The 17,132-nt window shown below is 37.9% G+C and overlaps 1 protein-coding gene across 2 annotated transcripts in view; it reads left to right on the forward strand.

The window, feature by feature from the left end:
* FHIP2A (FHF complex subunit HOOK interacting protein 2A) overlaps positions 1 to 17,132 on the forward strand; it is a 47,355-nt gene that overhangs the window by 6,599 nt on the left and 23,624 nt on the right. The window contains exons 2-5 of one of the 2 annotated variants that reach the window (XM_035269189.3): positions 1,989 to 2,067; positions 7,080 to 7,249; positions 9,658 to 9,762; positions 10,207 to 10,329. In XM_035269189.3, the coding sequence (XP_035125080.2) occupies positions 1,989 to 2,067; positions 7,080 to 7,249; positions 9,658 to 9,762; positions 10,207 to 10,329 (477 nt within the window). Of the gene's footprint in view, positions 1 to 1,988; positions 2,068 to 4,738; positions 4,945 to 7,079; positions 7,250 to 9,657; positions 9,763 to 10,206; positions 10,330 to 17,132 lie in introns of those variants that run through there. The other variant, XM_035269191.3, reaches the window with a different exon arrangement.

Genomic DNA, 17,132 nt, shown 5'->3' on the forward strand with positions numbered 1-17,132 from the left:
GAAGGTTTTAACTCCTTTCTTGAGGTCTTTTTAATTTTTATTTTTAAAAAATAAGATGAATATTTTATTCTCTTAATCCAGTACTATTTACAGTGGAAGATATTGATGATTGGTAAAATATTTTTGGGTCTATTTTATTCCATAAATGTATTTCATCTTCTTGATTGAAACACTTAAGATGTTTATGACCAATATTTATAATTTGGACAATAGTTCAGAAATTGTTTTGGCAGGGTTGCCAGCTCTGAGGCGGAGGCTGAGGACACCAAGAAATCAAAATGGTACCAATAGATGTGTGGGAGTGACATGACCTCTTGGAGGTCATCTGTTTAGATGAAGTATATGAAAATGGACTCTGGAGAAGTAAAGAAACAGAAGAACGGGTGCTCCATGGCAGCCCCAAGAGCTACTAGTTGCCTATTTTTCTAGTTATTTCTTGATCATATACTAAACAAGGAGTGGATTATTCATGAGTTTTCTAGGGAAAGGGGTGGGCCATTCTTGTAACTGAGGGTTCCTCCCCTTTTTAGACTATCTTTCTGACTTTGCCATGGCATTTGAAGGCTGTCCTGGCACTAGTGGGAGTGGCTTTTAGCATGCTCATGCATTATAATTAGTGTATAATAAGCAGTAAGAACAACCAAGGTCACTTTTGTGACCATCTTGGTTTTGGTGGGTTTTGGCCGGCTTCTTTACATAATGCTGTTTATCAGCAGGGTCTTTATGACCTGTATCTTGTGATATCAGACCTGTGACCTCCAGTCTCATCCTGTGACTAAGAATGCCTAACCTCATGGGAATGCAGCCCAGCAAGTCTTAGCCTCATTTTACCCAGCTCCTGTTCAAGATGGGGTCGCTCTGGTTCAAAGGCCTCTGACAACACTGGGACTAGGGGAGCTCTCTCTCTCAGTCTTTAAGGGAAAGAAATGCAGAGGTGTATGCAAATCTTTTTCTATCCATTTAACACATATTTGAAATACCTGTAGGTTTGCTGTAAGATGGCTGAGGGGATATAATTTTGGTCATAAAACTTCTGAAGTAAGTTTTAGAGCTAAAATGTAGAGCATTTTTGACTTTGTGGAATTTAAATTGCTGATGTCTTGTTCATGTAGTTATTTTGCTAGAAATATGCACTGCCTAATCCAAGCTTAAAAAGAAAAGATTTACATCTGTATGTCATTCAATGTAGGGGACAGTTTTAATCTGATTACAAAGTTGACTTTGGTATATGTTTTAGTAGTGATGATGTGTAACTAATTACGTAGCAGCTTTTTACTGTTTTGCATTTCAAAGTCCTAGGTACAAAGATCCCTGGCTATTAGTAATTTCATTTTGCTGATATGTCAGTAACAGAATGTTGGTATGTTTTCATTTAACATACCTTTGAAACGTACTTTAAAAAAAATTTTTTTTTTTTTTTGAGACAGAGTCTCGTTCTGTCACCCAGGTTGGAATGCAGTGTCATGATCTTGGCTCACTGCAACCTCCACCTCCCAGGTTTAAGCGATTTTCCTGCCTCAGCCTCCCCAGTAGCTGGGACTACAGATGCACAGCACCACCCCCAGCTAATTTTTGTATTTTTAATAGAGATGGGGTTTCACCATCTCTGCTGGTCTGGTCTCAAGCTCTTGACCTCAAGTGATTCATCTACCTTGGCCTCCTAGAGTTTGGGATTACATGCATGAGCCACTGTGCCCAGCCTGAAACCTACTTTTAAACAAGTGTCAGGAGAGGAAAAAAAGCCTAATACTGTAGTTTAATAATAATGTTGATAAATATGTTTTTCCTCTTTCTTGATAACTCATTTTTACTTTCTTGGATTCGACTTATTTTGTTTCTCTTTGATATCTGACATATAAAAACAAAGTTCACCCCTTATGTTTACTCTACCTTTACATTATAATAAATAAATATAGAGTTATAAGTTATGGGAAACTTTCAATGCCATTTTCTTAATTGTCATGGTCTTTTTGTATGTGTTTTTATAGCTTGCACCTTCTCTTCCTTTACAAGAAGATTTTGTTTATCACTGGAAGGCAATTACCCATTACTACATAGAGACTTCAGGTAAGGAACAATGCTGATATTAACTGAAAATTTGTGAAAGTTAAATAGAAAATTTGTGAAATACTAAAATATTTTTTTCTTTTTTTCTCCCATCCCGCCGTAAAATATTTTTTTACATATTTGAAAAAAGTTATTTTATATTTAAGTTTATAGACAACCTTATATTTAATTTGTCTTTAAGCTTCAGTCACTCATTTAAAAATAGTATCTGTTGAGAACCTACTACTGTGTGTCACGTATTGTCTAGGCATCAGGGGAAAGAACAGTCAGTCAAACAGACACTGCTGTCCTCACAGAGCTTATGTATTGATTGGGAGGAGGCAGACAGCATATAGACAGATAACGTATAGTGTGTCAGATGAAAAGCGTCAAGGGAAAATGAAGCAGGCTAAAAGAGTACAGGGGTACGATTGGGTGATGGGAACAGGCAGTTGGCTATTTTAGGTTAGAGAAAACCTCATTGCCCAAAATGACTTGTGAGCTGAAATCTAAAGGAGAAAGGAAGCGAGCCTACTGGATATCTGGGGGAAGAGTGTCTCGAGAATGAGACCTAACCCACCAACCCTCAGGCCAGAGCATGTGGCATACTTGGCATATTCCAGGAACTTTAAGGAAGCCAGTGTGGATAGAGCAAAGTGAAAGAGAGGAGTGGCAGGAGGTGAAAGAAGACAGAGGTGGGGGCTCAGGGGAGGGTTGCATATTTCCCCAGGGCCTCGTGAGCTATTGTAAGGGTTTTAGCTTTTACTGTAAGTGAGAAGTCTTTTGAGGGTTTTGAGTAGAGCTGGAACATAATCTGATTACTTTGACTTCTGTGAAAAAACTTAGATTGACAGGGATACAGGGGTGAAGCTGGTAAAACAGTTAGGGTACTGTCACAGCGGTCTCAGCAAGAGACAATAGTGGTTTAGGCCAGGGTGGAGGTGCTAAGGAGAATACATTCTGGATACATTTTAAAGAAAGATTTGTTGATGGATTGGATATTGGGGAAAGGGAGTAAGAGTCAAAGATGTAACTCCGAAGTTTGGGGCTTAAGAAGCTAGAAAACTAGAGCTGCCACTTACTGAGAATGGGGAGACTGCAGAAGGAGCAGGTTTGTGAGCACATTTTGAACGTGCTGAGTGTGAGATGCCTATTATACATCCACTTGGATATGTCAGATAGACAACTGGCAACAGGAATGTGGACTTGAGAGGTTTAAACTAGAGACATGAAACTGAGAGTTATTAACATGTAAGTAGGATTTAAAGCCCTGTGACTGGATGAGATTATCTAAGGAGTAAGGACAGATGGAGGAGAGAAGGTGTCCAAAACAGAACTCTTGGGCCCAGTGTTTAGAGGTTGGGAAGATGAGGACAGTAGCAAAGGAAACTGTTTTTGCCAGTAAGGAAGAAGACAGCCAATAGCAAATGGTGTCCTTAGAAGCCTGGAAGAGGAGAGAAGGATTAATTGTGTCAAATGATGCTGATATCAGGTTAATGAAGACTAAGAATGGATGACTGGATTTAGCTACAGGAAGCACATTAATGGTCTTGATAAGAGCCATTTTAATGTCAGGGAAGAGAAAGAAAGCGTGATTGGAGTAGGATTAAGAGAAAATGGGTGGAACTGGCTGGGCACAGTGGCTCACACCTGTAATCCCAACACGCTGGGCGTGGTGGCTCACACCTGTAATCCCAGCGAGGTGGGCAGATCGCTTGAGGCCAGGAGTTCAAGACTAGCCTGGGCAACACGGTGACACCCAAGCTTTAAAAAATATATAAAAATTAGCCGGGCGTGGTGATGAACACCTTTAATACCAGCTACTCGGGAGGCTGAGGCAGGATAATTGCTTGAACTGAGGAGGTGGAGGTTGCAGTGAGTGGAGATGGCACTACTGCACTCCAGCCTGGGTGACAGAGGAAGAATCTGGCTCAAAAAAAAGAGAAAATGGGTGGAAAAGATGTATAGACAATGTGTATAGACTGCTGTCATGAGGTGTATTAGTGTAAAGGGGCTGAAAGGAAGAGATGGTGGCAGGAGAGGGTTTTTAAAATTTTTAAGATATAAGATATTGCAGTTTTATTTGATGGAAGCAATCTAGAGAAAAAGGCAGATACAAGAGTAAAATGAGAGCATTTATTTTTCTTTGTTTTTTTGAGATGGAGTCTTTTCAGATTGGCTTACTGCAATGTTCTGCTTCCCAGGTTGAAGTGATTCTTGTATCTCAACCTCCCAAGTAGCTGGGATTACAGGTGCCCCCCCACCACGCCTGACTAATTTTTGTATTTTTAGTAGAGACGGGGTTTCACCATGTTGGCCAGACTGGTCTCAAACTCCTGACCTCAGGTGATCCACCCACCTTGGCCTCCTAGAGTGCTGGGATTACAGGTGTGAGCCAGATGAGATCATTTCTGCGCAATATCCTTAAGTAGGCAAGGGAGGAAGGGATCTTCTGTAAAAGTAGATGCATGGCCTTAATTAAGTGTGAGTACAGTTCATCCATCAAAATAAGGTAGAAAGCAGAACAAGGATAAAAAAACGCAGGAAACGGGTAGATACAGTGTACAGAGTCTTTGGAAGTTATCTTCTGGTTACATCTGTTTTTCTCAGTAAATAGGAAGGATGGAAAGTGAATATGGGGAGTGATAATAGATTAGGTCAAGGGTTAGCAAATTATTCCGTGAAAGGCCAGATAGGCTTTGTGAACCATACAGACTCTGTTGCAGTTCTTCACCTCTGCTGTTAAAAATGAGCTTTCCTTTTTTCTGATGCATTTTTATGTTTTATGTACAAAAACTGATGGCAAGGCTGGATTTGGCCCATGGACCAAAATTTGGCGATATAATGAAATAGGGACATTGCTACTTAGCACTACAGGATCCCCTGAAGAGTATATAGGTAAGCACTGGTGGATATGCAGATTAGACACATGTCATTTAACAAAGAGGAAACAAGAAAAATAAGAATAGTTCACTTGGCAAACTGAGGATTATAGGTGATTTGTTAAAAGAAAAAATCCTTTATATTTGTGTAGTAAGTCAAAAACAGACAAAAATATATATTTAATTTCTAACTTCATTTAGATGTTTAGCCAGCAGATATGCAGAAATGTTTCTTGAGAGGAGCTGCCTCTTCAAAAGACTGCTCTTAGCCCTTATAATTGTTGTTTTTTCCTGCTTCCGTGGCTTTGAGGAAATGAATTAAGTTCTTGCTTTAAAACATTTTTTCAATCTAGTAGCAGAAATAAATATGTACATTGCAATAAAATATTGAGCAAATAACATTTCAGGTGGAAAAAATAGCATATCCAAAGGCACAATGCCATTTATAGTTCAGGAATGATGAAAACAGGTGGCAGAAACTGGATCTTTTTTATAGGGAACTACGATTTTAATCCTGTCAAGTCAAATTTACAGTTAATTTATTTCTCAGTTTAAAAGTCTTTTTGTTTTTTTGGGTTGTTTTTTTTTTTGCCATAAATAATTGTAATCAAACCATCCTTGACCATTCATTTTTTCCTGGAGTGTTTGTATATATAAAGGCTACGATTATGGGGAAAACACATTTTTAAAGGGTAAATTACAAGAAAATTTATAAATTGTCTTTTACTAACGCTAGGCTACTCATTTTAGAATCTGAAATGAGACATGACATCTCTTGAATTCTTACTCTGTGCTAAGGACTGGGATTTATTATTTCATTGAAATCATATAACAGTACTCTCTAGTGTTTATTAGTTCCATTGTATAGATGTTGGTGACTGATGTTTACATAATTTGCACGAGTTCATCCAACTGAAAGTGACAGAGCCAAGATTTGTATCCAAGTTGTCTGACTCCAGGCTCCATGCTTTTAACAACTGTCCTATACTATGTCAAACTTGATACCTGTGTCCTCCTGGAAACAAGGGTGACCATTCTCTATCCATTGTTTTCTCCATAGCTTAGTGTTACGGTTTTCTCTCTGTGCTTGTGTATATACAGACAAAGCAACATATCAGTACATAGCATACCAGAATTGTGTTGGTCAAACTATAGAAGTATAAAGTAAATGAAAAATAGAGACATAAATAAGAATTTGGCATTTCCTAATATATTTTGTATTTAAATGTTGTATAAAACTTTACATTTTTAAAAGTAATTTAACCTTAGTATAATAAGGATAGGTTGATAAAATCATGTGATGTTTGAGGCTGTGATGTGTCAAAAGTATCACTAAATTTTAATGTTATTATAAGAAATTAATAATATTTAATAAAATTTCTCCTGAGAAGCAGCTTTGAAAAACAGATTTTGGAAATCGCTATCTGTTAATGAGTGATGTTAGTAATTTTAATAGAGGCTTTTCCTTTTGGCTTCTCCGATTTTAATAAATGAAAATGAACTAGGGGCATTACATGACAGGCTTCCCAATCCTATGAAGTAACGTGGTAGCAATGAAAAATAGAATCTATCCTTTTCATATATCCTGGGTTATTTGCCTTAATGTTCAAGGCCAACCTATATCTATTTAAAGAGACTTAAAATTCAGATCTTCTGAACTGGCTAAGTGAAAAAAATACTTTAGTTACAAGTATACATAGAACATTTTGTGCAACTTCCGCCTCCTGGGTTCAAGCGATTCTCCTCCCTCAGCCATTCAAGTAGCTGAAATTATAGGCGCCCGCCACCATGCCCAACTAATGTTTTTGTATTTTTAGTAGAGACTGGTTTCACCATGTTGGCCAGGCTGGTCTTGGACTCCTGACCTCAGGTGATCCACCTGCCCCAGCCTCCCAAAGTATTGGTATTATAGGCGTGAGCCACTGTGCCTGGCCATATTTCAGAATATTGATTTAGTTTTTGGGTAAGAATATGACAAAATGCATCATCTAAATTCTGGCAGAGATAATCATACTATATAAACTTCGCTTAAGTGTATTGTTCAGATTTTTCTCAGTTTGAATAGGAAAAGGGAAATATAGAGAGTATTTTAGGTGCAAATATGCAGTTTAAAAATGTTAAAATATTTGATGAATTTTATTTATTGTTTAGATGATAAAGCCCCAGTGACCGATACAAATATTCCATCGCATCTGGAACAGATGTTAGATATACTGGTTCAAGAAGAAAATGAACGGGAATCTGGAGAGACGGGGCCATGTATGGAATACTTGCTCCATCACAAGATCTTGGAAACATTATACACCTTAGGAAAAGCTGATGTAAGTTCCTAATCCACATCATGTTCTTGGGCATGTAGTACATGCATTAATGTTTTACAAATAAAGAAGCTGCCAAATTATAAAGGTGTGTATTGAACATGGCAGGATTCGAATTAAGATCGTGGAAAAAAGAAAATTGTGTGGCCTATACAAATATGTCCATAGAGATAGCAAAGATTCCAAACGCTCTAGACAACAACTAGTACTTGGCTGGGCATGGTGTAGGGCTGGGTGTGGTGGCTCACGCTGTAACCCCAGCACTTTTGGTGGCTGAGGTAGGTGAATCACGAGGTCAGGAGTTCACGACCAGCCTGGCCAACATGGTGAAACCCCGTCTCTACTAAAAATACAAAAAATAGCTAGGCGTAGTAGCAGATGCCTGTAATCACAGCTACTCAGGAGGCTGAGGCAGGAGAATCACTTGATCCCAGCAGTCGGAGGTTGCAGTGAGCCGAGATTGTGCCATTGCACTTGAGCCTAGGCAACAAGAGCAAGACTCGTCTTAAAAAAAAAAAAAATTCCAGTATAAACATTTATGAAAATAAACTCAAGTACATGTAGTCAGAATAAAAAAAGAGAAGGAAATTAGTTAAAATAGGATTGAAAAATAGGAATTATTTGTCATAGTCCTGGAAGTGAATGTCACTGATTATTTTGACACTGACTGAACTATTGAGCCAATTTGTATTTTTTAGGCCTGATGAATATTGAAAAATCTTTACAAAGCCAAAATTATGATATCAATAATATTTTATATTGCAAAACCTTCAAATTGCTTATAGAGAAAAGTTTTCCAGCTGTGTAGCCAAGTGAAGGAACAGAAGAGCCTTGGGTTCAGATTAGGAGGCCAGGCTTCCAGTCCTGACTTCATTATTTGCACACTATGACCATCACAAGTCTCTTTGGTTAATCTTCCTCTTCCGTAAAATCCAAAAAGTGATTGCTAAGGGGCCTCCCTAGCCCTGAAAGTCTATAGTACTGTTCTGTGAGTTTCTATATATGAAAAAATCAGACTAAAACAAAAGATACCTATAGATGTATTTTCATGACAAAGAGAGTTATGAATAGTAGTGTTCAAGATGATTTCCTTTTGTCTGTCTATAATACTCTAATTTACTTTTAAGTTAAATTCACTCAATTTATGTTGTCTAGGCAACACACCTGCTCCCCAGTATTCTGCAACTCATTCTCCTCCTCCTTATTCTTTCCTTTGGAGAGAAGGATTATTATTAGTAAATTGATGAATTGATTTTTGAGCAAAAGTTAGTAATTGTAGTTTTAGTAAATTTATTTTAATACAGATGATTGTAAATGTTATTTAGTAATTTATCTAAATAATGTAAAGTATTTGCTAGCTTAAAAATATTATTGTGTATAAGATTATAGTTTACATTTCCAGGTAGCATGTCTATGATAATGCTTTGGGAATACTCATTTTGTAACTGTATTTGAAATCTGAAGCAATGTAAGCAGCTTAATTAATAAGCATAAACTTGTTGAATTATACTCTCTTAATCTGCAACGTGAGTGATCATTGGGGTTTACCTGCTTTTCAGCAAATAATACAACTGGCATGTTATAGAAACTAATTTATTAAACATTCTTGCCTATTATAATTGTAATATAAATAACGTGGTTTATTGTTGACCCTTGAACAACCGTAGATTTGAACGGTGTAGGTCCAGATATAGGCAGATTTTTTCAACCAAACATGGGTGGAAAGTACAGTATTTCCAGGATGCAAAACCTGCCTATGCAGAGGGCTGAATTTTCACATATTTAGGTTCTACAGGGCTGACTACAGGAATTGAGTAAATACAGATTTGGGTATAACCATGCATTCTGAGGAACAGCTCTAATTTAAAATGATGTTGGAATAAAATCAGAACAGTTGACACCATAGTTTTCCTTTTATTTACATGTGTGTTAGGAGGCTTTATTTACTCCTATATATATATATATATATATATATATATATATATGATGGAAAGTTGTTGATAACCTGTCCATCATTAGTGTAAGTAACACAATTTGCCTTTGTTCTGGCAGGGAGTTAACTATTATAGTTTCATGTTACCCGAGCATTTAGAATATGAACAGGTTGACATTGCCTGTACCAAACTCTAATCTCAGCAACATATTATCACCATGCTGTTTGTAACTGCATGAGCCTATGGTCTCATATGCTCTATTATGGTCTCAGATGTATAATTTTATTTCTAGAATACTCATCATTAATATTTGATTGAAAATTTTATTCTGAACAGTTATTAACTGGCCAGTTGCATTGTCTTTTCAAGGTGGGATACGTTCATAGACGTTGTCTCTCTGATTTTTGAAGCTCTTCAGTAAATGTGTTTGCATTGCCTGTTCTTTTCCTGTTGTCTTTCCTTTTTTCCTATACCCAGTGTCCTCCAGGAATGAAACAGCAGGTTTTGGTTTTCTATACGAAACTCCTGGGAAGAATCCGGCAGCCGCTGCTTCCACACATTAACGTGCACAGGCCAGTGCAGGTATTTGCTTCCTTTACATAAAACTATTTGGTTTGATTTATTTTAATGTTGAAATTTTCTAAAAGTAAAAGTAATGAAATTATTCTAAAAGTAACATGCAAATTAGCAAATACTCGAGCTTTCTTTATGTATCACATAGGATCAAGTGTACTTAATGTCTTTCTTCTTCTCTTTTAAAATTTTATACATAAGTTTTTCTTTTACCTCCATGATGTCTAAAGGAGAATTTATTATATAACTTATTAATTATTTACAGTAATGAACTTGAAAAATTTACTGTTTATTTTGATGTAGATAATCATAAATATTTTTAGTGTTCTGATTAGTGCAGGGTATTTGCATTATATGAAAATTTTAAATATCCTTAAGGTAAATGGATGGTTATTTTACAAATTCATAAATAGTAACCTAAGTTTAAAAAGTTAAAAAAATTTTTTTTCACAGAAATTAATTCGACTCTGTGGCGAAGTCCTTGCAACACCAACAGAAAATGAAGAGATTCAGTTTCTTTGTATCGTGTGTGCAAAGCTGAAACAGGATCCCTACCTGGTTAACTTTTTTCTAGAGGTATGATACACTTCTTGTCAACCTTCAAATTATAATTACATTAAGATCATTATGAAAATTGAATTCTATGAATAATATTAGAAGGAGTTATGTTTTGCGGGTTATTAGCTTGTTTTACTTCTCAGAATTATTTTTCCTTTAAGATCACTGTTTTATTCTTCTGGGAAAAAAGCATTTCAAAGAATGCAATTGAGCCAGATATATGAGATGGTATAGGGACTGGACAGATACAAAGTCACAGCTTAAAAGAGGACAGCTTGAAGAGTGAATCAGAGACAGACAAGTCGAAGAAATTGATATGCTATCATGTTTTCCGTCAAGTTTGCCCTAGTATGCATCTGGCCTGGGATAAGGATGGCATGTGCAGATTTGGACAAGATGGAGAAAAGCACAAGTTATCTCTCCAACCTCATAGCAGTTGGGATTGCTGTAGTATTTTGTACTGTTTTGATGGCTGTAATCACTGAATCAGAGTTTACTTAAATCAAGTGGTATTTTGGATTTTACTTCCAGATTTAAAGTAAAAAATATATTTTTGTACATTTTGCTTTCATTCACTTCTTTTTTTCAGCAGTGAAGTCATTTTGGAATATTTTAGAAAAAATGGGCCTGGCATGGTGGCTCACACCTGCAATCCCAGCACTTTAGAAGACTGAGATGGGTGAATCACAAGGTCAGGGGTTTAAGACTAGCCTGGCCGACATGGTGAAACCCCGCTAAAAGTACAAAAATTAGCCTGGCGTGGTGGTGGGCACCTGTAGTCCCAGCTACTCAGGAGGCTGAGACAGGAGAATTACTTAAACCTGGGAGGCAGAAGTTGCAATGAGCTGAGATCGCACCACTACACTCCCGTCTGAGTGACAGAGCGAGACTCCGTATCAAAAAAAAAAAAGAAAAAATGATTATGTTGTTTTTGTCTTTTTACCTTTTCGTTTGTTTGTAATTTCTTTTTTTTTTTTTTTTTTTTGAGGCAGGGTCTTACTTTGTAGCCCAGGCTGGAGTATGAGTACGTGACCATGGCTCACTGCAGCCTTGACCCTCCCTGAGTGATCCTCCCACCTCAGGCTGCCAAATAGCTGGGACTACAGGTGCGCACCACCACACCTGGCTAATATAAAAAATTTTTTTGTAGAGATGGAGTTTCCCTGTGTTGCTCAGGCTGGTCTCGAGCTTCTGAGCTCAAGCGATCCTCCTACCTCAGCCTCCCAAAGTGCTGGGATTATAGGCATGAGCCACCACACCTGGCCTTCTTTTTCGTTTCTTAAAAAATATTTTTCTGGCTAGGCACAGTGGCTCACACCTGTAATCCCAGCACTTTATGAGGCTAAGGCAGCTGGATCAGTTGAGGTCAGGAGTTTGAGATCACCCTGATCAATGTGGTGAAACCCTGTTTCTACTAAAAATCCAAACCTTAGCTGGGCGTGGTAGTGCACGCCTGTAATCAGAGTTATTTGAGAGGCTGAGTCAGGAGAATCACTTGAACTTAGGAGGCAGAGATTGCAGTGAGCCAAGATTGCAGCACTGCACTTCAGCCTGTGCAACAGAGTGAGACTCCATCTCAAAAAAGTAAAAAATACATAAATACATAAATGTTTCTTCCTTTTTCTTGCTTTCTTTTTTTTTTTTTTTTTTTTTTTGCTTTAAGATATAGGTTACATACAATAGAATTCACTCTTTGGTCTACATTCTATGAGCTTGATGAACACAGTTGTACGACCACTACCACAATGAAGATTTGCAACAGCTGTGTCACACTACCCCACGACCCTCTGTGGTCATCCCTTCTCCACCCCTACCCTCCCTAGCAGTCACTGATCTATTTTCCGTCCCAATAGTTTTCTGTTTCCCAAAAAGTCACAGCAATGTAGTTAGCCTTTTGATTCTGGCTTTTTAAAGTCAGCTTGTTGCATTCGAGATTCATCCATGATTTTGTTCCTTTACGTGTTGAATAGTATACCATTGTATGGATGTCCCACAGTTGTTTATCCATACGCCAGTGAGGGACTTTTGGGTTATTTCTAATTTTTTATCATTGAGAATAAAACCAGTGAGGACATCACACACAGATTTTTGCGTGGATTTAGGTTTTCATTTCACTTGGATAAATAGGTAGGGTAGGATCACTGGATCATATGGTAAGTGTACATTTATTTTTCATAAGGAACTGCCAAACTGTCTCCCAAGTAGCTTTGCCATTTTGCATCCCGTCAATACTGTACGTGAGCTGGTGTTCCACGGTGTCATCAGCACTAGATGTTGTTAGGTCTTTGTTTTGTTATTTCTAAATGTTAGCCACTCTTATCATATGTGGGTTTTGTTTTCTATTTTACATTACTAAGTAATTTAGGATTCTATTCTGTACTCTTAACTGGAGTTAGGTAAGCAGCTAAGCTGCAGGGTTTCATGAATTTAAATTCTAGGTCATGTTAAGGACGATGAGTGCCCTTAACGGTCATCGTGTGCATCATGTGTTTCTCGTCATGTGCATTATATTTTATATCATCTTTTGCATATTTGCTTCAGAATGGCTAGAACAGTCTTATGATTTTGGATTTCCAAAGATTTATAATGGTATTAGAGTTTTTTAGGTTTTTGTGTACTTATGAGAAATAGCTTGGCTGTGAGATTTTTCTTCTCAAAGTTGTTTCGCTAAAGTTTTCTTAAACTTAGTGTGCTTGGTTGAAGGCATAGGTTGTTTTTCCCCAAACTTAAGCCTGGAGAATTTCTTTCTCAAAAATCTCTGAAACTTGTTTTCTAAGTGCCTAGCATAGATCAGTAGCAGACAAAATATGTAGGCTTATATATGTTTATGGTGAGGTACATGGTATGTACCTGTCTTTAGAAAAGCATTTACATTTAAACCTCACTGCAAAGAATACCCCTCAGAATTAGTGACACGTCTGCTTTGTGCAGTTTTTGTAACATATTTCTCCAAAGCCTGAGGTAGTAGGTGTCTGCATTTTTTTAATGAATAGGACTATTTGTATGTGTTTAGTGTCAGTTATTACATCGCCCCAGCACTGGTTATTTAAGTGCATTTTATTTTCTCCTGCTAGTCAGTACATTCCTTGAGGACAAGGATTCTGTCTCATTAATGTTGGGTCCCCAGAGCTTCTTTAGAATCTAGCACAATGTATAGTAACTGCTTAGTTAACACTTACTAAATGAATGAATCTTTAGGGAGATGTAGGATTTTGGTTTTGTTTTTGCTTTTTTTGAGACAGTCTGACAGGCTGTAGTGAGGTGGCACAATCTCAGCTCACCACAACCTCTGCCTCCCAGGTTCAAGCGATTCTCATGCTTCATTCTCCCAAGTAGCTGGGATTACAGGTGTGTGCCACCACGCCCGGCTAATTTTTGTATTTTTTTTTTTTTAATTTTTTATTGGATTATAGGTTTTGGGGTACATGAGCAGAGCATGCAAGACAGTTGCGTAGGTACACACATGGCAGTGTGCTTTGCTTTTCTTCTCCCCTTCACCCACATTTGGCATTTCTCCCCAGGCTATCCCTCCCCACCTCCCCCTCCCACTGGCCCTCCCCTTTTCCCCCCAATAGACCCCACTGTTTAGTACTCCCCTTTCTGTGTCCATGTGTTCTCATTTTTCATCACCCACCTATGAGTGAGAATATGCGGTGTTTCATTTTCTGTTCTTGTGTCAGTTTGCGGAGGATGATGTTTTCCAGATTCATCCATGTCCCTACAAACGACACAAACTCATCATTTCTGATTGCTGCATAATATTCCATGGTGTATATGTGCCACATTTTTCCAATCCAGTCTATTATCAATGGGCATTTGGGTTGATTCCAGGTCTTTGCTATTGTAAACAGTGCTGCAATGAACATTCGTGTACATGTGTCCTTATAGTAGAACGATTTATAGTCTTTTGGATATATACCCAGTAATGGGATTGCTGGGTCAAATGGAATTTCTATTTCTAAGGCCTTGAGGAATCACCACACTGTCTTCCACAATGGTTGAACTAATTTACACTCCCACCAACAGTGTAAAAGTGTTCCTTTTTCTCCACATCCTCTCCAGCATCTGTTGTCTCCAGATTTTTTAATGATCGCCATTCTAACTGGCGTGAGATGGTATCTCAATGTGGTTTTGATTTGCATCTCTCTGATGACCAGTGACGATGAGCATTTTTTCATATGATTGTTGGCCTCATATATGTCTTCTTTCGTAAAGTATCTGTTCATATCCTTTGCCCACTTTTGAATGGGCTTGTTTGTTTTTTTCCTGTAAATCTGTTTGAGTTCTTTGTAAATTCTGGATATCAGCCCTTTGTCAGATGGGTAGACTGCAAAATTTTTTTCCCATTCTGTTGGTTGCCGATCCACTCTAGTGACTGTTTCTTTTGCCGTGCAGAAGCTGTGGAGTTTCATTAGGTCCCATTTGTCTATTTTGGCTTTTGTTGCCAATGCTTTTGGTGTTTTGGTCATGAAGTCCTTGCCTACTCCTATGTCCTGGATGGTTTTGCCTAGATTTTCTTCTAGGGTTTTTATGGTGTTAGGTCTTATGTTTAAGTCTTTAATCCATCTGGAGTTAATTTTAGTGTAAGGTGTCAGGAAGGGGTCCAGTTTCTGCTTTCTGCACATGGCTAGCCAGTTTTCAATTTTTGTATTTTTAATAGAGATAGGTTTCACTGTGTTGGCCAGGCTGATCTCAAATTCCCGACCTCAGGTGATCTGCACACCTAAGCCTCCCAAAGTGCTGGGATTATAGGCATGAGCCATCGTGACCAGCTAGAAATGCAGTTTTATTACTTATAAATATAGATAAGAACAAAAGTGCTTTGCAGTTCTCAGGCATGTATTCCCTGCAATGTCATCTCTCTGTTCATTAATATCAGCCAATTTTTGCATCTACTGTGGGTTAAATATATATGGTAGATGACTTAGAAACAGTCTTTGCCCTAAAGAGGTTTACAGTCTGGTGAGGACGGTAGATGATTGCTCAGATACTGTAATCTAAAGTAGAGTAAAGTGAAAATCAAAGGAAAGATACAAAATAAATTCCTTAAGTGCTTATAGGATGGAGAGATACAGCAGCTCTAGGTTATCATGACCTCTTCCTGGAAGAGGTCATCTTTGACATGAGGCCAAGCACAGTGACTCACACCTATAATCCTAGCACTTTGGGAGGCAGAGGCAAGCAGATTGCTTCAGCTCAGGAGTTGGAAACCAGCCTGAGCAACATAGCAAGACCTTGTCTCTATAAAAAATTTAAAAAAAAGAAAAAAATTAAGCTTGACAGATATTTAGAGTGGGTGAACATAAGGAATTAAGTTATAAAAGTTTTTGGTGTGTTCAGGAAACAGTATAATTAGGATGTGTGGCAAGCAGCACCTGAACAGATAGAGACTAAGTATGGCAGGATGAGTTTATTTTTACTTGTAGATACTGGGGAGCCATTAACTGTTTTTGAGCAGGCATGTTATTATGTGATGGTATCTGTGCCTTAAGTTAAATTGGCAGCAGCATTTTATACAGCGGATTCTTTGAGGGGAGAGATAAAAGCAGGGAAACTAATTTGGAAACTGATGGAGTAAGCCAGGCAAGAAGTGACAAGGACTATAACCAAGTTGTAAGCAATGGGTTGGAATGAAATGGGTACGTTCAGACTAGAGGTAGGCTCTATATGGTCTTGTAACTGCTCAGAGGCGAAGCTGGGAAAGGGTGATTTGAATGCTCAAATTTCTGAATCAATAAGCCTGCTGCTAGTGGAAAGACAGGGGTTCCAAGGGAGCTTATTTTGAGGGGAAGATGGTAATTTTGGTTCCAGAGTCATCGTAATTTCCTGATGGAGATAATTAGCAGGTATTCGGTATTGCAAATCTCTGATTTGGGAGGGAAGTTTAAGAGATTTAGAAGTTATATGTGCAGCTATGTTGTGGGTACTGATGAGATCCCTAAAACAGAAGAGGAACAGTTTTAGTAGGAACCAATGTGTTAAAGCCATAGTTTCTCATCCACTAGGGAATTTTTCTAAAATGCACGCTCCTTAGCTCCACCTCCAGATATTCTCATTCAGCAGGTCTGGATGGGACCTAGGAATCTGTATTTTTATTAAGCCCCACAGAAGACCAGCATATCAACAGTCTTAAGTCATTTGAGAAACATTGATTTTTTTCTTTTTTTTTTTTTTTACACTCTTTGTATCTGGAAAGAGAAACATTGCTTTATTTGAGGAAGGAGTGCTATACTAACATTCTTCCTCTTGGTGTTCTTATTTGAGACACCTCTCCCAACAATATTGCTAGTATTTTAAATGAATGAAATGTTTTACTTTCATAAAGACTATGATATCCCATTGGTGTTTTTTGTTTGTTTGTTTTTTTGAGGTGGAATCTTGCTCTTTTGTCCAGGCTGGAGTACAGTGGCATGATCCTGGCTCACTGCAATCTCCGCCTCCCAGGTTCAAGCAATTCTCCTGCCTCAGCCTCCCTAGTAACTAGGTTTGCCATGTTGGCCAAGCTTGTCTCAAACTTCAGACCTCAAGTGATCTATCTGCCTCAGCCTCCCAAAGTGCTGGAATTACAGGCATGAGATACCGCACCTGGCCAATATGCCATTGATTTTGTTGGAAATTAGCAAATTGTTTGGAGTATTCATTGAGTTCCTTAGAGTTGTTTTCTTTTAATGTATGTTTTGAAACTCAATTTTTCAAGAAAATTGGTCTAACCTATACTTCCAACAGCAATAAAAGTGATTTATAATTAGTATAATATAACTTTGGAAGTAGAACCTTGAATTCATTCAGCCTTTAATATGTTTCTATGATGATAGGCCCTG

This window comes from Callithrix jacchus, chromosome 12 (genome assembly GCF_049354715.1).
Source record: "Callithrix jacchus isolate 240 chromosome 12, calJac240_pri, whole genome shotgun sequence".
Classification (NCBI taxonomy): Eukaryota; Metazoa; Chordata; class Mammalia; order Primates; family Cebidae; genus Callithrix; species Callithrix jacchus.